This window comes from Chroicocephalus ridibundus, chromosome 1, assembly GCF_963924245.1.
Source record: "Chroicocephalus ridibundus chromosome 1, bChrRid1.1, whole genome shotgun sequence".
Lineage (NCBI taxonomy): Eukaryota > Metazoa > Chordata > Aves > Charadriiformes > Laridae > Chroicocephalus > Chroicocephalus ridibundus.
In genome coordinates this window covers 93,071,419-93,091,877 of record NC_086284.1, presented here as the reverse complement: position 1 = coordinate 93,091,877, position 20,459 = coordinate 93,071,419, and the positions used below count along the sequence as shown (strand labels likewise).

At 36.5% G+C, this 20,459-nt stretch overlaps 1 protein-coding gene across 4 annotated transcripts in view; it reads left to right on the top strand.

Annotated features, from left to right (window-relative positions):
* Positions 1 to 20,459, top strand: part of DMD (dystrophin) — a 1,176,878-nt gene that overhangs the window by 775,882 nt on the left and 380,537 nt on the right. For all 4 annotated transcript variants that reach the window (XM_063343608.1, XM_063343591.1, XM_063343600.1 and 1 more), the window contains one exon: positions 2,081 to 2,245. In XM_063343608.1, the coding sequence (XP_063199678.1) occupies positions 2,081 to 2,245 (165 nt within the window). The remainder of the gene's footprint in view (positions 1 to 2,080; positions 2,246 to 20,459) is intronic.

The window sequence follows — 20,459 nt, the reverse complement described above, 5'->3', positions numbered from 1 at the left end:
CTGCTTTTCTGGATTGAATATACCTTAGTAAATAATTGGTTACTTCCCCCCACCTCCCTGAAAACTCTACAAATTTTTCTTTCTCTGTCTTGAGAGAGACCCAATATGCTTCATTAATGTTGATTGGAAGCAGATTAATTTAAATTTCAGATATTCAGAAATCAGCTTGGATTTTTATCTGCCTATGACTACCTATTTACTTTCAGTAGTATTTCTGTGGAACTTGTTTACATTAATATTAAAGCTACTAAACGTTGGAGATTAACATTCAAAGTTATACGAAAGATGAAACTAATCTTGTGTGAAATTAGGCCAAGGTCTGCACAGATATTGAGTTAACACATCAGGGAAATGAATGCATTTTTAATTGTTTTCTTTCATATCTGGGGCCATTCTGGAAAAGCAGAGTTTTTATTAGATTTAACAAAATTAGGAAGATAGAAAAAGTAATTTGACTCACAGGTCAGTTTTTATTAAATAGGCTATTATGGGGTGGCTATAGCGAACAATGGAGATAATTTAATATATGGCAAATCAACTTCTTGAATTACAAATATCACTTAAGTATGGTCTAATAAATCATATGCAGAGTATATGTAGAGGGGTTATTTTAGTACCAACAAATCAGTATTTTCAAACCAAATTTGCAAAGAAATGTACATGTCATGAGACAGTTTAGTTCTTCCCATTCGTTAACCTGGTGGTTGTTTGGTTTTATTTGTTTGGTGTTTTTTAGTGGTGGTTTGGGGTTTTTTGTTTGGTTGGGGTTTTTTTTAACCTTCATTGCTTTGTTGTCTCTGGTGGGTTTAGATTTATTCTGTAAAATACCATCATTAGAGATTAGAAATTAGTAATACACTCTGTAGCCAGGCATTATGATAGTAATGCTTCCATCAGTGCTGTTTAGCTTTACAGGAAAATTATATTTTATTTTTTTGTATCAGAAGCGTCATGTTTTGCTATTTTTAAGAGGGTTGCTTTAGTAAAAACATGTGCTTAAAAGCAATAGACACTGGTAAACCTCATTTTTCTTGAGATGGAAAAATAACCATACTTCTTGGCCGATTTTAATAATTAACTGCCATTGTTTCTTATCTCTGCCCAGGCCCTGCATTTCCTGTCGTGAACTATTTTTTTTAAAGTACAGATGGTTTCTCCCCTAGTATATGTTTGCAATGTTGCCCATTATGAATATAGTGACACCTCACCTCTCTAGCTATAGAAAACAATCTGTGAAGGACAGCATGGAGCTCTGTGTTGGCTTATTTATTTCCAACCTGTTCCTATATTTACTCCAAGTGCTTGAGTGCTGTTGGATTTGAACTATGCCATTCAGTGATTCTTAATTTCTAATATTGTTGGCACAGAAGAATATGCTTCGTTAAAAATCGGATGGCTTTGCATGCAAGTCAGAGAACCAAGTGGCCTGATCAGTATTGATGATATATTTATTATGTTTCTTCACTGTGTGCATCTGCTCATGTATATTTGGACTGAATTCGCAAGTCTGAACACCTTGTAAGAAAACATATGCTTATAAATATTTAGATTCAAGAGGTCAAGAAAGGTTAGATATCATTCGAATGATCAATTCCATATTTTCACTATTGCTTTTCCTGATTAAAAATTGACCTCAGTGTCATATACTGAGATAACACATTTTTTTTATGTACTATGAGTAGAATAGTGGAATAATCCCAAAAATGGGAACCTGATGCTGGGGTCTGGGTTTTTGTTGTTTTGTTTTTTGTTTTTTTTTGTGGGGAGGTGCGGGGTTAAGGGGTGGGGGTGAGGGGTTGGGGGTTTTTTTTGTTTGTCTTCTGTTGTTTTGGGTTTGTTTTTCGTTTTTTGTTTGGTTTTTTTTTTTTTTTTTTTTTTTTTAGGAAAGAGTTTATATTGAGTGACTTGCAAGATGCCTACCATAATAATTTGAGTGGTGGGTCTACTCTTTCCTTCCCTTCTTCCTACCAGTGTATAAAACTTGTATTTTAACATTTTATGTAAGTGTATGTGTGCAGTGTTAAATTGCTTTATGTTACTTTTTTTCCACCAAAAAAATGGCATGTGGTATTTTTTTCAGGTTTCCAAAGATCTCCCGGAGAAACAAAAAGAAATTGAGATTCTACTAAAGGATTTCATCGAACTCGATCAACAACTAAATCAGGTGATATTGTGGGTAACGCCTGTCAAGAAACAGCTGGAACTTTATAACAAAGTGGGTCAGCCAGGAGCTTTTGATATTAAGGTAAGTTTTCTTCCTTTTTAAAAAATAATCAGGACATTTAGTGGTCAAAAAGTCAGTTGCAGCATTAGCTGTATAGTTTGTATTAACAATACAGCTTTGAGAAAGAAGTCAGCAATAGTCCCCAGAAGTTCGAAGTTTTATGAATTAAGGAAAACTTTTATTCTTTTCCATTAAATCTTTTCTAGTGATAAAGCAGTTTAGAACCAATGGTTCCAAGGTGAAATATAAATTTAATCCATTATTTTTGCCATATCATATACATGAAACAAGAGCCCCAGAAGTTGATATATCAAACTTTGATGCAAAGAGAACTAAAATTCAGAACATCAGTGTTGGACCATTTAAGCTATTTAAGTTTATATGACTACATGAAAACCAGAAGCGTTAGGGCCATATTGTGATTCTCATATTGCAAGGAAAGATACCTAATTGCGCAGGTAACAGTCCAGTAATCTGATTGTCTAGTAGTTGTGAGCAAAATATTTGCAATCTGATCCTTGATATGTATTTAGGTATTAAAAAAAAAAAAAAAGAAAAAAAAGAAAAAAAAAGCCCGATTATGTGAGGCCTGAGAAATTAAGGGTGAAAAATACAGGTTAGAATCAACTAGCCTGACAGGTGTATACTTGGACCTTTTGGCTTTGCGTTCTGTCTATGCATATATGAGTTTATCTTCACATAAACTGGGGGAATATTTAAAATAAAATAGCTTATTGAAATCCATGAAATTTCTTTGTTTTTTAGTAGCTGAACATCTTGTTCACCTACATAAAGATTAAACAGGTGACATTGAGTTTTGTATTGATTTTGATGATGCAATTTTCAGCGAAAAAAGAAAAAACTGTAAATATTTAAAACTTTTCTTGCCTTGCATGAAGTGGAATAATAGCTGCTTCTGAAGATGTGTGGTTTTGCTGAGCATGTTTATTAAATTCGTTTTTACTTAGTTTCTTTTCAGGAACCATTTTAATGCGAAAATAATTTTTATGTCATACAATCACATTATATAAAACAGTGAATCTCAAGTGCTGTCGCAGTTTTGTAATTGACAGAATGAGTTCAGCCATGACATTCATTCTCTTTTTAAAAGGTAAAATTAGTAAAGCTCTTTGCAAATATCTGTATATATAATCAATGAGTGATGGAATTCTGCTTTCAAGAAAATTATCTATCCTTATGTCCTGTATTTTTACAAAAATTCATCCATTTTTTTTCTTTTATTTTTCCATTCTGTTTGCTTTATTTCGAGAATGTTTCCATCATCAAAGTTTATATAAAAAAAAGCAGGGCTAAATTGCTGGAAATTATGAGTATTGCTTTTCATACTGCTTGTGAAAGCAATGTTCTGCTTGGTTCTTTCAGCACTCTTACGGTGATGTGACAGGAATATTTCTGAAAAACTGTTGAAAGAATAGAAAAAATTCTGTAGTCCTTGAAGTGGTGGGATGAAATCATGTTTGTCTAGTGAGGTGGGGTAACAGTGAAGAGCTCCAAAGAAAGGCAAATAAGCTTTCTCTCTGTGAAGGACCCTACTGCATTTCTTTTATGGATAAATGTAGATCACTCACATTTAAAGCTTGACCAGTTTTGTTTTGTAGGTGAAACAGCTAGTTGTTTATACTGTTGTAAGGGCTGTAAGCATATGAAGCGTGATAGCTTTCATCTCCATGTTATCTATCTGGATTGCCTTTAAAAGATGTATTTTTACATCTTTTATGTTGCTTAACCTTAAAATGTTGCTGACTGATGGTTTACCTGGACTGTAATTTTCTTCAAGGAGATAATCTCTTACATTAAAGAGTCTATATTAAATACCTCTGAATGCAAATGTGATTCTTATAACTTTTTTAGAGGTTAAAAATAAGCATAGTAAAAGTTTTGAGACTGTTAATCATGACGAGACATACAGCAAAAACGAGCAGATATAATTCAAGCATGTGCCTGCACATGCTCTCGAATCATTGTTGGCATGATTATATTTATGTGTATTTTTAAATTGCTATCTTGTATAGTTAATACTACCTTCAAAAAAGGAAGGACAGTTGCATGATTACCTATGGAAAGGATGTATTCAGCAAAGTCTTTTGCTCTGGTGTTCCCAAATGCTGTATGAATATTCAGCATTTGTTCTTTCACCATTTTAATTCCTTCAACAATATCCAGAGAACTGTGAAGTATCTTCTACAGGATTTAATAACTCCTTTTTTCAGAAAACAAGATAGTTGCATCCGAACTGCCTGTTGCTGCATCCGTGGCTCATGCTAAGCCCTGACTGTGCGTGGGCACTGTCTCAGACAGCACAGTCTGGCCCATTGCCAGAAGCAACCCTCCCAATTTCATGGTGTGGGAAGTCATGCTGCAGAGCTTGAGTGTGTGCCCTCTGCATGACTGTTTAGTTCATTACTCCTGGCATCACATAAAAATTCAGGGAAGGAGGCAAACTAGTTATATGAAATGGAGAGGTTCAGCGTCCCTGGCATTGTTAATTTTCTGTGCCATTTGACTTAGTCATGCAGTCCCCTTCTGCTCTATGGTTCCGTATGATCTTGGCCCAGAGTGCTGACTGTGTGCTTCCACGTAACATGAGATTATGGACATGATAGCGCTCACTCTTGGGGCAGTAGGACCACTAATAATGTTAAAATGGTTCATTTAGCAGTTTTTTGGTTCCGTGAGAGTGGTCTCTTATGCCTGTGCCCTTGCACATATCCTTGCAGTGCTGAATCCAGACTGGTACCACCATTGACTGTGATTGTGTCCAGTCAATGCTTTGTAGCCTACCGACATCCTGGATTTCAAGATCCCAAGTGGTGTGTTGCCTTTGCATTAGCACAGGATGACATAGTGCGTGTTCTTGACGAACATGATATAATCACTTATTTAAGAAAAGGCTCTCCGTCTGTTTCCTCACAATTACAAACCTTTTATTAGAGAGGCGTTTGCAGGTGAATAATCACATAGCATACATACCTCCACTCCAGCCCTGCAAAATGCTTCCAGGTCTTAATACCAGTTGTTTCCTAGACTTGTAACCAGAGTTTAGTACAAAAGTACAAAAGTAGATAGTGGAACAGGCTTCTTTCCTTTAGGAAACAGGAGATGAGAAGATGCAGACATAAAGAGATGGGACAAGTCCAGCATGTTCCTTGGTCACCCTTGTGGAATAGGACCTTGTGGTGACACAGGAACACACTGGGGCATCTAGTAGTCCTACGATCTCTGGAATGCTTTGTGTCAATTGAGGCTTTGTGCAACATCTTAGCTTCTAAATTATATACGTATTTCAGTTTAAAAAGCAGCAAAAATGTTAAGAAAAATGTTATAAAAAATGTAAACACTTTGAAATTGTTGAAGGAAAATGTTTTAAAGTTATTCAGTCCCAATAAATACATTGTAATTTACAACATCATTTACCATAAAATACATTCCCTGCTGAATCGAAAATTATATTTTCTTTCCCCATATTCTGCTATCATAGCTCTATGCTTGCTTTAAAGAATTACAGCATGGCTCAGGAAACCTTATATCTGTGTAGATCCTGATCCAAACAGCACTAGTTCCACTTCTGCCTTGTTTGTTGGGCCCTCTGAGGGTAGCCTTGCTTCTTTCAAGTCTGTGGCAGTTTCACAGTATTTGGAGATATATTTCCCATGGTATTTTAGCAGTTTTTTGGGCTAGAAATGTATGAGGAGCGGGATATCCATTGAACAGCAGCGGATGGAAGACTAAAAGCAAAGCAAGCTGAGGTGCGGACATGCATAAACTTCTAATAGGATAGTCTCCACTTTCCTCTTTAACCTGGACATCATTCACAAACATTCTGCCAGGTATTCTTTTTGTCATAAATATTAATTTAAACAAGAGCCCCTAAAACAAGCCCTCATATACTGTTGGAAGATTAAAATTTTATATGAACGACCTGTTATACAGAAACAGTTCTAGCTATCCCACGATATACGGCAACCCTGCAGATGACTTTGAATGTGCAACTGTTTGTTGTCTATCAGAAATGTGCATAGAATTAGTATAGTTGGGTCAATAGAAGGTCAGAAGATACTGCTCTGGTCATCCAGTCAGACCTGCTCTATAAAGTAATCCTTTCAGTTTTCTGAATTGTTTCCTGCTTGAACTGCAGCACACCTTTCTCAAAAACAAACAAACGGAAACAGGACTGGTTTCTAATTTCCAGGTATGGACAGTCATCCACATCTTGTGGTAAATTACTTAAACAGTTGAGCTAAAAAACCTGCACATTTTTTCTCTGCTGAGTTTGTTTATCTTCATCTTTCTGTCACTGAGAGTTTCAATACTGCATTAATAGACACTAATCGAGTTTTCTCTTAAACTCTGTTTGTTAACCATCAGTCCTGTTGTTCTAATTCGGACAAGAAAGCAAACATAGAGTATCTAATTAGTATTAGTTCAAAAAGCAATTATTGTTGTGGTCGAAGCAATTATTGTTGTGGTCCTGATAATAGTGTGCTTATCTTTAATCACAAGCTTATTTTGGCTAAGTCAGCTAATCAGAGTCTAAGTAGGTGGCAAATGTTGCTATAATGGAAGGTATAGAAGCTTCTGCATTGTCCCCTTAATGGAATATTTAAGGAGATACATGAGCACTATGAAATGTATTTATTCTGATCCAGCCATCCAAATTTAATATACTTAAACGTTTTAGGGATGCTTTATTCTAAACATGTGGATATAGACCTATACTTTACACTTTGAAACAGCTTTGCCTACGGCATCAACAATCTGTGGGGCTCCAGAATTATGGCTAAAGGAAGTTGTGCAAGCACTGACCTGTATTTCCTCCTACTGACTGTTCTGCTGAGATTTGTTTACTTCACCTGCAAAAAAAAAAATAAGAGTAATCCTGGAAGGGAGGGTAACGAGTAAAGCTTTACTAGTTGTTTGGCAGTTTAAGAAAATACCTTCAGAAAGTCTAACCAACTTCTCTTGATTTTTCTCATTTTTCTTCTCCTCTAAGTACGTATTTCCTCTAAATAGTCCTACTTAATCCCAATTCTATGTATGATAGGACCCTCAAATCATCGAGAATTTCGATTAGGTATTCCAGAGCTTTTGCTTACAGAAAAAACCTCAGAACGCTTTAAAGAACTGTTAGATTCAAAAGTCAGAGCTAGAATTATAGGGCTTTCTTAAATATATAAAAATCAAAATGACTGGAAAAGACAAAGCTTTCCCTTCACAACCTACCGCAACTGTGACTAAAATAAAATTAACATTCTGCAATCTGTTACAGTCAGATTTCACTTTTTAAATGTAGCCGATGTAACATTTGTGGATTGCTAAGGCTTAAGAAAAATACTTTAGGCTGGAGTTAAAGGGTTTTTCCAGTCAAAAAAATAACCACTTATATCCAATACGTACATGTGTGCATACATAGTAAGTGAGCTTTATTGTGTTGTGACATAGTCAACAAGAAATCATTATCTAAAATAATTTTTAGAAACCTAAATATGTAAAGAATGGAAAGTATATTGTCTAGTAAGGGAGAAAGAAGGAAAGCTTACAAATAGGCTAGTGCTAATATGGTTTTAGCTGCTATTATTAGGGATTATTTGGTTGGCATTTAGTGTTTGAAATCTATGGGTCAGTATTTTTGTAAAAGTCAATTTATATTTTTAAGCATTACTGAAAAATCTAACTTTACAGATTTCTTCAGTCCTGCTCAATTGGTGTAATAAAGCATGCTGATTCTTTTTTTCTCTTTTCTGTCCAGAAGTGCAGTCCAGAGAAAACTCTCTCAGTTAACCAAGAAAACAAGTAGCTAGTACTTTTGATAGCTTATATTACTAATAGCAATATTCAGTTAATGACATTTTCAAGTATGTAATCATCTGTAGAAAACATTCTAAATTTCTGAGACACAGTGGAATTTTATTTAGTGAATCCCTACTTCAAAGACAAAATTTTGAAAGAGGAGAAATGCTGCAGAATTAAGTGAACAGGAACTTTTTAGTGGATACAACAATCCCTGGAAAATATTCAAATCTTGCCAGCAATTTATGTCCTTTAATTCCAAGATTTGACTATGGGTGGTCGAGAAAACAGAATATGAGAAAAATAGAGTCAACTTTCTGAACTTAATAAATATGGTGGTACTTTTAGGGTTTTTTAATCAGGTACCATTGCTAAGATTAAGCTTAGTTAATATGCAATTTTTACAGAATTTAAATAAATAAAAAACCCATAACCATAATTTTACAAAGAAACAGTGATATCTATGGTATAGAATCTATCTTTGGCATAGAATCAATGATCATTTTAATTATGGGTTTTCTAGTTGTCTTTAGAGAAAACAAGTAGTACCAAATTAGGTTTACATTGTTTATGCTTCATATATGATGAGCTACCCTTACTCAGACTCCATGTAAATAAGTTAATAGCACTGTGTACAATAAATATCAGTCTACTGAAATACTTTTCAAAGATTATTTAACTCAGTAGCCTTGTTCATAATTGAAAATACCACTAACTCATTATATATTACCACTAACTCACTGTAGGTTATAATATACAAAATTGTGTCAGTTTTCACACATCCTGTGTAGTGCCAAACTGATGTCAGAAAGAAAGATGTAGAAAAGAAAAAGGAAAAAGCTATGGGTTTGTAGATTTATTTATTGTTACTGCCTATGTATTTCATTACAAGAATTTTTATCTTTTAGTCCTTGTTTCTTTTTCTTATGCATAAATTCCCCATAAGCAGTCTCTTTCCTAAGCATTTGCTTACAGGTAGTCCTTGAAATAGGAAAAATTTGTTGAATAACAAAATATAATCAGTATTCATAGGAACATTTTGAGTCTATGGTCAAAAGCAGTAGTGTAATATGTTGTGACCATTGGGCTCTGCTTGTTTAACTACCATTAAGGTATCTGTAGGTATGTAATTGGAGTGTGGTTTTGCAGTATGTGACCACGGAGTGAAATCTCTAGCTGTGGTGCGCCAGATCATTGCCACCAGTACATACGGCTTTGAGCAATGGTTCAGAAACCCATATAGATATAAAAGCAAATTCCGTAAAGGAGAAATGGGCTGGAAAGGTTGCTTATGAATGGAAGCTAAAAATGAAAAGATGTTTACAGCCTAGTAACCTAAAAATACAAATTAGCACTTTTAAAGAAAATTTTAAGTCAATGCACACATTTAACTTCTGTATTTAAACACTCAACAAAGTAATCCTGGAAATAATTTAGTAAGGTGCATGTTAGCTCCGATTCCCTTACAGTAATGTTAGTGTAACAAAAAGTACTTTGATGAGAGAATAATAAAAGTTACCAGCTCATATTGCACAAAAATAATGAGGGAAAACACTGTGTATCCAAACTTTATTTTCTCACTTTCCTATGAAAACTGCTTGAATACTGGATTTTTAAAAAAAATCCCAGGCTATGTCCTCCCAAGTGAATTTTAGGTTTCATTATGCGAACTGTATTTAAGTAAATTTTTAAAGGAAGTGCTAAAATGCATAACTTGCAGTATTTTGAAAAACAAACTCAAAAATCCCAACGTATTTTAAACTTTTACTTAAATGTTTTTCCAAAGAGCAAATATAGGTAATTTCTCTGGTGTTATCTGTTCATCCAAGGAATTAATAAGGAGTTAAAACCAGCATTTGTATAACTTGAACTCAATGTTGGGCAGAAGGCTGGCATTTCATTTCCAATCACTGTCTTTTTGAATTTGCCTGATTTTCCATTGAGTGCATGTAGATATTATTCTGAGATTTTTTTATCTTTTCTGCATAATCCTATGAAAACAAAGTCTCTTTACCAGAGGTGAGGAGCTAAAGACAGTAGAGAGCTTCAGGCTAAATACCTTTGGTCTGCTCTGGATCTCTGGAAAGTTACAGGCTAACTGGCTGTATGTGCAAGACCTTGATAGCAGTTCGCCAGACAGACAGTGAGTGTCTGGTAAAAATCCTTTTTGATGGTATCTCTTTGTCTGAATTTCACTCCCTGAATTTTTCATCAGAGAGAGGTATTCTGCACTGTGGCTAACACTATCTGTTCGGTTCTTGTTCCATGGCTAAAGTGTTGTTAAATTCTGCATTTTAAGTGCTGTTTCACTTTCTGACTTAATCTATTATATTCTTAAAATTTGCACTTAGTTTTTTATTGTAGAATTAATCTTCTTAAATTAGACAAAGAATCCATTAACTAGTTTGATTCAAAGTGTATGTAAATCAGCACCCTCTGCCTTTTTTCTTTTCTTTTTTTTTTTTTTTAAACAATGACAATAACTTTAAAAGGTGTGTAGAAAAATACTTATTAGTAAGTGAAAGTACAGATTTTCACCCAACCTCATTCCATATTCCTCTGTATTGTTCTGGTTGAACATGCTGCACAGCATAAAGAATGGATACATTGAGCTAACAGTGCTTTGTTTTTTTCTTTTGCATCTCTGGAATTTATTTAAATAATATGCATATGACCACTGTATAAATGTATGTGGGGTTTATTTGAATTTAATAGTTTACTTCCACAAATTCTTTGCCATTGCAATGATTTACTCTTAGGGATCAAATTGCCTGGGATGCCGACTTGGACTCCCATTCCCCTGCTGTTAAAGGAGGAACTGGAGATGCTCTGTTCCAACCTGAACAGACAACCCTATCCTACATGTTCTTTAACTGGCTGCTCATGGTGCTCCTTACCTTTTCAGGAGAGCTCAGGATGTGCAGGATGGAAGGAATTAGGAGAGAGGGCACAGGGAAGAGGAGAGAGGTAGCAGTGTCTGCTTCTCCACCTCCTACCTCCTAAAAAGCCTTAGGAGCCGGCACACCTCCTCCAGCCACAGGAGGAGGTTAAGGCTGCACTTCCTGGGAATTCCTCCAGGTCTTTGACCTAGTATTTCCATTTCCCATGGAAAACAGTATTCCAGGGAGATTCTGACAGATGTAGGTGACTACAGATGATGAGGACAGAGATGGGATGAACAGAAATGCGAGTCCCTGCGTTTTAAGGAATGGATGGAGAAATGACGCTCTGGATAGGGAATGAGTTGACAAAATGCAGAAATTCCTGTTCCCACTTCTAGCTCACTGAAATCCTGATGACCCTTGCAAATCTTCTCCACACAGTATTAAAAACCATTTTATGCTTTACAGCCACCTTGCCTGCCAGTCCTCTTGCAGTCTCTCTGCTCCTTTCTCCCTGCTTGCTCAGTTTCCCTTTACTCCCTTCTTACCTTCTGGGTCATCACTGACCACTCCTGTACACCTCTATACTTGAGTCCTCTTTTCCAAGGTTTACACAACCTTGATTTTTGTCTATACTGCTGAAGAAGTTTCAAACTGTCACTGGGTGTAGTATTTATACCTGTTTAGCACCATAGTGCTCACTGGCCATATATTTAAAATAACCTATTTATTTTGTTCGGTTTTGGCAGATAAAAATAGGCCATCCTTAAAAAAATTAAATAACTTTATTCTTAAAAATAACTTGCATTTGGATTTTGTCCTTGATAAGCTTTGAATGACAATAGGAAAGCTGTCAACTCTTGTCAATCACTTCATTATATACTCGACAACCTCCAGATAGAACATAAGAGAGGAGCATGACTGAGGAGTAGCAAACCTAATTGTAGACAAATAAAAGAAAATTCACCCACACAAGAGAATGAAAGGGCTGACTGGACATTGCTGTATTTTTCATTCCATCAGCCTTCATTTGTCAGTGTCTGCTTGATAAGCTAGGCCAGATAAGTCAGGTTTTAACTCTTTATTGATTGTTTTACCTTTTCATTTTACTAACATTCTTTTATTAAATGAGTAGTTTTTATGTGCAATAAGAGATAGTATGGTTCGTCCACATGAGCACATACGGAATATGTACCCCAGAGATTTAACTCACTGTATTCTGACATCTGCATCTGATTTGGCAAAAGGTTGAACTGTGAAAACTTCTGATGATGAAATATTGTTTGATTATTTAAACTACATCTATTTTCAATGCATTATTAAAATCTGCAGTAAATGTCAATTTAATCAACTCATAGAACATAGAGCTTGATATTCTGTGCGTAAATCAATTACTGCTCTTTCAAGAAATCTTTTTATGGGACTTTGAGGAGCAACCTGCTCAATGTTTTCTTTGTGATCTTTGAGCACTTAGATTTTAAACAGTCTGTATCCAAACCTCTGCTAAAAAAAATATCTATTCCAAGTGCAAGAATATTACACAATATTAGCTGCAAATGCATTGTGAAAATGTGGCAAAGCTTTCTCAATGAGTAATCCTTGTAAATTGTTTAATTTGTAATAGACTTTGCAGCCTTAAGAATGGATTGCAAACCATCTCTGTGTCTCAGGAAAGGAAAGATGTTTTGAAAGGTGATCAAGTATTTGATGCGTAGTAGTATTTTTCTAGGAAATAATGGAGGATGACTAGTAAATGAAGATGTGGTTTTGTTCTTCAAAGGACAAGCTTTTTAGAAGTGTGGGTGAGTTGCTTGGAAGTTTGTGAGCTTGTACCTCAGCTTTGTCTTTTGGCTTCCTTCTTATGCTATTAATAACAGCTCAGAGTTCAGAGTCCAAGAGAAAAGTGTGCATAATATAGATGAGCAAATAAATATAGGAGGAAACTTACAGACATGACAGCGCAGTTTACCAAGGCTCTAGTGAAGTCAATACCAAAACTGTAGCTTGCTTCAGTGCAGTTAGGTTTTCACAGATAGCATTATTTCCTTTCCTATTCAGAAAATAGCTTTCTAACATTCTCGCCATCTGAGCGCCACCACCCAGAGTATGGATATAACTTAGCCATTAACAGTTGCAAACCTGGAAATGAGCAAACTGCATATTTTCCAAACCATAAGAATGTAAATTCCATTTATTGACATCTACCCTGGCTTCTGCTGCTGAAACAACATACTGGAGCAGTCTTTACCATTCTTTCCAGTAATATATGTGCCACTGTAACTATTGGAAGACAAACTGCAGAAATATATCCTCATGAATATTCCTTTTAAATGATGTATTAAAGACTAATACCAGAAGATGGGCATATCTAAGAACATGTTACAAGCAACAAAACAATGTTAGACCAGTAACAGATTTTGATTTTTTTCTAATTTCCTTTTGTAGCCAGAAACCCCTCTGAAAATAATTCTTTATTTATTAAAATTGAAAGGAGGATGAAAATTTGCATATAAGCCCAGACATAAGGGAGAGAGAGGAAGAAGCAACCAAGAATTAGATGGCAAAGGAAAAAAAAGCCTCCCTCCCATGTTAAATGATTTTGAATTTGGTTTATTAACTGTCATTATTTGTGTAATGAGAGATAAGAAGTTCTGATTTCTTTCCTTTCTGTTTACAATTAAAATAAACATTTTTTTATGACTCAATACTTCTATAATTATCACCAAATTTCAATTGCTAGCCAAGATGTTTATGGTGGTAACCCATATCTGCTACTGTGTCAACCTAAGTAACTTTTCTTCCTCTTAAGCTGCCATCCTTCAGCATATAGAAGAGCACATAATTCAGAGATCTTTTAAAATCATTGGGACTTCCCTTACTTTTTCACAAGAATTTCTCATTATGTTTTTCTGCCAAATTTCCTCCTCCTGTGTCAGTTCTCCTGGGTTTGTTATTATCTCTTTTATATTATGCACTGGAACTAAGACAGGATCTGCAGTCTAGGAGCAGCTGTTTCATCCAGTGTCCTGTCCAGCCTCAAAATAAAATATTCTGAATCACATCCAATCTTAAAGAATTCTTCTTACTGGGCCTTTTCACAGTCCAACTTGGTGATTAACTGTGCTTTATCGGTATATGACCACCATAGCCAAATTCTTTTCATATGCCATATCTGCAGGTCATGTCTTTACAGCTAATAATTTCATCTATCTTCAGTACCTCCAGGAAATTTCCTTTTCAGGACAGACAGCTGCAATGGATAGATACTGATTTCTCTGTGTGGGGAAAAGATTACTGTATTTCATCTCCTCTAGATGTAAAAAGAAGGAACCTCACAAATTTCTGATAGCCAACAGGAAAATGTGCTTTGGAAAAAACATCCTTTCACTCTGCAAAGTGGTGACGATTACTATTTCAGGCACTCTGTTTGCATGGCTCAAGTTTTTGCAACCTTCTCGGTTCTACTTCATTACGGAGGATTGATTTCCTTTTTTCTTTTTTATTTTTTTTTTCTCCTTCCCTCTTCCGGTACAAGGAATAGGAGATATTGCAGGGAGCGGAACGATGAAAAGCACTGCCAAGTCTTAATAGACACAGTGTCTGCATGTTTTACAAACTGCACAAAGGTTGCAGTCGTAAGTTTAGAAAGTAGTTATAAACTCTAAAATTGAATTGCTGCACTTCTAGAAGGAAGAGGTCCTTCCTGTAGTGCTCTTTTCCCTGAAATAATTGTTTCTCCTCTAAAGTGTCTTGAAAATTGTTCACATAGGTCAAGAACTATAGTTATATCAATTTTCCAGTCTCTCATTAAAATCAGATGACTGTCTTTTGCACACTTTACTTTAAAAAGCTGGATGAATCTCACAAAATTCTTTTCCCCATTAAGATAGCTTCTAACACTGCCTTGAGATTATATTTTGGGTCTCACACATTTAAAAGAAGAGTGATTTAAGGTAATGGAGGAAACAATGGTTATTTTATTTACTCATTTAAGTGGCATTTTTAGAGGCAGGTGCATAAAATTGTTTGTCCAATAGTTACAGAATATTTTTAGTGATGAAACAGTTTTACACTAAGCTTCTACTTAGGCCACTAATGGAATGCTCTTTAATGTAATTTTTTTTTTTTTTTTTTTCATAAAACCCTGAGACAGGAAGGAGAAGCTAAATTGTATAACTTAGATTCACAGAGCATTTTCTTTCTATATAGAGATAAGTAAAATATTCAGGAAGTTATCAAACCTTTTCATCTGTTACATAGAAAAGAACAGAGGTATACAAGCTTGTCTCTCCTTGAATTTTATCAAGATTGATTGATTAAAGTCTTTATTCAGGAAGCTTAAATACTGGCAACTGCAGTTCGCCCCTCCTTCCCACTCCCACCCCCCACCCCAGTGGATTAGGTGCCACCTCACCATGGCCACAGAACTGTTAATAGCATGTCTTGGATGTATTCTAATAATTTTGTATATATATATCTAAAGTGAATACCAAGAATACCATTGACTGTTCTGTCTGACCAGTCATCATGATCTGATACACGTTGTGTTGTAGCTGAACTTTGATGTGCTTTAATTAAATCTCTTCTGACCATTCTTTGTCGTGGTGCAGCTTGTTCATCTGCTCCACGAATGGGAATGTGCAAAGCCGAGTCAAAAGAAAAAATGATGTCACTTATTTAGAACAAGAATTCTTGTAGATGGGAATATATTCATGTTTTCTATCCACTTCCCTTTCTTTACTTGTGAGGAAAAAATGAGGCACTCTAAACCTCACCATTTATTTATAGCTTTTTTTTTTCCCCCCTAAAATACCTGGGAATAATAAGCTGAAAGATAGGTGTGAATATTTCAATGAGCCTTGCTGGAGCTTCTCATGTGCATGAATGAGAAAATCCACCTCAGAGAATTCTGGTTACAAGTTACACTCTTCTTCATCTAAATGACAAGAAAAACAATAACTAAATGTAATTTTATGTTATCAAGTCAAATATATATGGGGATTTATGTCTGATTATTTCAAAAAAGTATTTTTGAAATTAAAAGCCTCTACATTATTTTAGATTTCAGATTTAGTATATGTGCTTGTTAAATCAGTTGCGATCAGTAAAGTGAAGGGAAATTGCTTACTGCTTCTGTTTTCCTGTGAGGAATTCTGTTTCATCTTCATTTAATGTACCATCTTGATAAGAAGAGGTCATGACTTTTAAAACAACTCACTACGTTAATTTCAAAGTTATATTTTTTTATTTATTTGAAGGTTGTAATTAAGTTTCCATTTTTGCATTGCACTTCACCGTGAAGACACAGGTTTAATCACCCTGACCTTCCCCTACTGTCCCTGCAGAAAATGTCCCATGGAGATAATCTCATTGGGAAATTGATCCCAAAAGTTTTACCAGCGTTACCAGAGAAGGTTAATCAGTGCTTGGGATTCTAAATATAGACAAATACACAGTCTGAAATGTTGCAGATACTTTTATAGATCTCTGGTCCTCCTAGTATATGTGCAGCATATGTCAAACAGCCTGTCTGTGTCTGCTAGGATAGTTACATCCCCTGAAATAACATACGCCAAGCCATCAAACTTTCTCTTCCATTGGCATACACACCAGAGGTTTAGTCAATATATTGGTTTCATCTAGGGAGTATGAATTTTCTAAGTTCTAAGCTATATCAACAGACTTTCCTAGTCCAGATGGAGCTGTACACAAGTCCCTGCCACTTTTTTAGCCTGTAAATTTGCTCAGCAGGTTGAACTGACATGTTGTTGGAAATGCAGAAGCCAATGTGGCTTATTCAGCAGTAGGTTTCATCAGTTCGGATGCGGCATTTTAACACCACTGAAAATTCATAGATGATACGTCATGGAAAAAAGGTGGCCTGTTTGAGTCTTGCTGTTTATACATGTTTGAGAAACAGCAGCTTGCAATGATGATGTATTTTAATTTGCCATATGTGTGAAAAGTTTAATTAGCATATTCATCACCCAGCCCAGAAGTAGCGTTATGGTTTCTTTCACAGACAGTTCATAAATCGTGCAATTCCAGTAGTCAGCTCTGTCTGCCAGAGACAGTGCTACATCTGCCCTACAGGCGTCCTCCCACAACAAGCAAAGCGGGTGTAGCAGAGTCATCAATGATCTTCAGTCAGGACTTCTCAAAAGTTATGGCTTTGGTATTCTCTAAAAACTGATGGACATGCGCGTGGACAACTTCTATTAGCTTTAGTAGTAGCCTGGCCTGTGTGATCAAGAGCAGACGTCAGGCCCTGCTCTGGGAGTACGCTGTTCTCCTGGATGCTGCACAGGCTAGATAATAACTGCGGTCTCTTGGTTGCAAGCGAACCATTGGAGGCTGTGTTATGGTCATTACCTTTTTGTTCTCTTTGGGAACTGAGTGATGGAGCAGCATCCTGAAAGTACTCTCTTGCCTGACGACCCATATTAATAGGGTGTCACCTGGCAAATGGATTTGAAATTGATGGAAACTTGCTCACTGGGCAGAATTTGTCAAGGGACTATCCCATCAGGCAGAGAACTGGGCAAAGAGCTCCCTCAAAGTTACTGCAGCAATTTAATTAAAGTCAGGTGTGCACTTATTTTAAATAATTTTGTGATGTTTTTTAGGTGATGTTGGAATTAATGTGCAACAATCTAAAAGGAGTTGCTGGTCTAACAAACAAGATATCTGTTAGTTTCAACAGGGTCCAAATGAATGACAAGATATTGAGAACCTCTGTTTCCCCTGGACTCTTATCTCTATTCTTATTTCCACATAAATCTCAAATGAAGCGTCATGCTATATTGGATAGACTTGCACAATGCATTTCGGTTTAGGTCAAGGCCATTGATTTTGAAAGATCACAAGATTAGTTCATGTAACTCCAGAAAACCGTAGGGCAGAAAGAATTGGTGATTTAACAGCAAAATACATTATGCTTCTGTTACCTGGCTGTGGAAAATTATACCTGTATTGTATCCATAAAGAACAAATACCTTTTGAATCCATAAAGAATACCTTTAAAAATGTATGATATGTAGAAATGGGATATCTTAGGTTTTGTGTGTGTGTTGTGTATACTAGCATTAGCGTAAAATAATGACAATGAAAAGGATTGTTAAATGTTTTCATCTTTTCTGAGTCACATGGTACCACCAGTCATTCATTTTGCCTTTTTTTTTTCTTTTCATCTGAATTTTAAAAGGGAAATTAGCCTATTTATATTTGTGTGTATATGGTAAATCATGATTCAAATTTCAATGTAGAAGGTAGAGTACAAATAAATACTGAGCAGCCGAACTTTGTTACAGCTACAGGAGTAGTAGTAGCAGCTCCTGTTATGAATACTCCTTTTAATTAGTCTGGAGTGCCTTCCCTAGCCAGGTTCTTCTGGGTATGAATTTTCAGCTCCTGGTGGTGGAACTTGACTGTTACTGTTAGTGGCTGTTACTGTAAACCTAGTTAGATTCAGCTACATGGCAAAGCTTAAGACAGCCTACTGAAAGAGCCTCTGTTTTAGCTCAAGTCTAGAAAATGTGAAGGGAAGCAGTGAAGATGACTTGGGAGGGACCAGTAAGTCCTCAGGTTCACTTCATCCTCCTTACAGCTGCCAGGGCCCTGCAGGGCTGGTGGCTCCCTGTGGGCCGGGGCCATTGGAGGTCTCCCCTTGAGGGCCATTCGGAGCCCAGCCTGGCACTCTGGGCCCCTCCTGCTGCCCAGACAGGAACAAGCAGCCCGGGGGGCACCGGGGCAGCCCCCAGCATTGGGCACCTCCCTGGGGATGGAACACGGGCCCATGGGTGGGCCCAGCTCAGCGGGGCCGATGTCCGGGCAGGGCTGCGGGAAGCTGGAGACTGCCTTGCTGTGGATTTGCTGGGGCGGGGGCTGACGGCCCCTGGGGGCTGACATGGGTTACTGGGCCCTGGGCAGGTGAGGGGAGCCCTGAGGGGCTGGGCAGGGGCAGGCAGGGCTGGGGGTGTCCTCAGGGCCTGGGACTGTGTTAGGTGCTCTCCCAGAATGCACCTTCCACACTGGTTACGGCCTGAAAAAAAACAGTTTGGGTACTCTCAGTCCATGGTGGAAACCAAAGCCCAGTGAGTGGGGAAGATTAAGAGATCCACTTCAAAAGCAGATCCATGCTCCAGGTTACCAGTTTTGCTGTGTGTTGCTTTTCAGCGCACATTCTCTATGAATCCTTACAGTTATATCTCAGTAATATAGAAACATGCAGTAAAAAGCAATTAAATGCAAACGTGTTTCAAGTATCATTGCAAGAAATCAGAGAAGCTATAATTCACTTCATTCGGTATTGATAAACAATATTTGAAAAGGGAAATGGCAGATTATAGTGAGTTTATCAACATTTTTTATTTTTACTGGTTATCCATAAAGTTTTGCCAGTAAAATTTCAGGTGGCAGTGTAGGCATGTTTTTCTCTGTTGAGCTGAAACAGAGGAGCAAAATGTCCCCTTTCTGAGACTTAGAATGACATAGATTTCAACAAGTTTATTGCAGAGCAAAGAATAGCATATTTCTGCCAATGAAATGATGTGTCGGATTAGATAGTGACAAGCCTGGCACGCAATCTTGTCTGCTGTCACTCTAATGATAACTGAGATCGTGGACAGAAAATCAAGTTGGAGAGTCAGTGGGTAGTCTGCAATATTGGCTAGGACAAGGTAATCAAGCCATAAAATAGGTGGGAGAACAGTGGAGAGAGGAAAACAAAAACAAGGCAACCAGTTAATTTTAATAGCTCAGATAACTCTGGGATTTTTGGTTTTGTGTTTTTGGTTTGTGGGTTTTTTTGTTGGTTTTTTTTTTTTGCTTATATTACTTGAGAAATTAAACCAATATGAATCTTGGAACTCCACGTGTAGTTTATCATTTCCTTTACAGTTTTCAGTGTGTTTTTTTGGTTTTGTTTAATTATCTACATGTAGTGCTTCACCCAGTATTTTATTTCATCAGTGCCTGACAAAATGAAGCTACTGTATTTGGGGAGGGTTTCTTGGAGTTGCCTTATACTAGCACATGAATGATACCTTTCCAGATTAAAAAAGAAAATTGCTAGAGAATATGCTTTTGCTTATTCAGTAGGATGTCATTGCTAATGGTAGGTGCCTCCCCATACCTTTAGGAACTGTCACTTCTACTGTGCTTTTTTTAAAAAATTCATTAGTCTGAGTGCTTTACCAGATAAGTACTACTTACCACTACTAATAGTAGTTTTCTATTAATATTTTTAATCTTCCTAAATTCAGTGTCATTGTTGCATCTCATGATATGGTTTTAATGCCATGTACTGTATGAACAAAATGTTTACCAGTGTACTTTTAATCTGCTGGTAATGTAAGCCAGACAAAAGGCAGAGCTGCTTAAATGAGATTTCTCATGCCTGTCTTTCATAGTGTGAATTTGTGTTACCTTTGTAATTGTTTTATTGAAAGCTTCAGGATGAAGGGACCTATTGCTACTTATTTTGCTAGCATTACTCTTTTCCATCCCTCTGCTTTTGTTTTCTCTGGTGACCCTCTTTGTCCTTA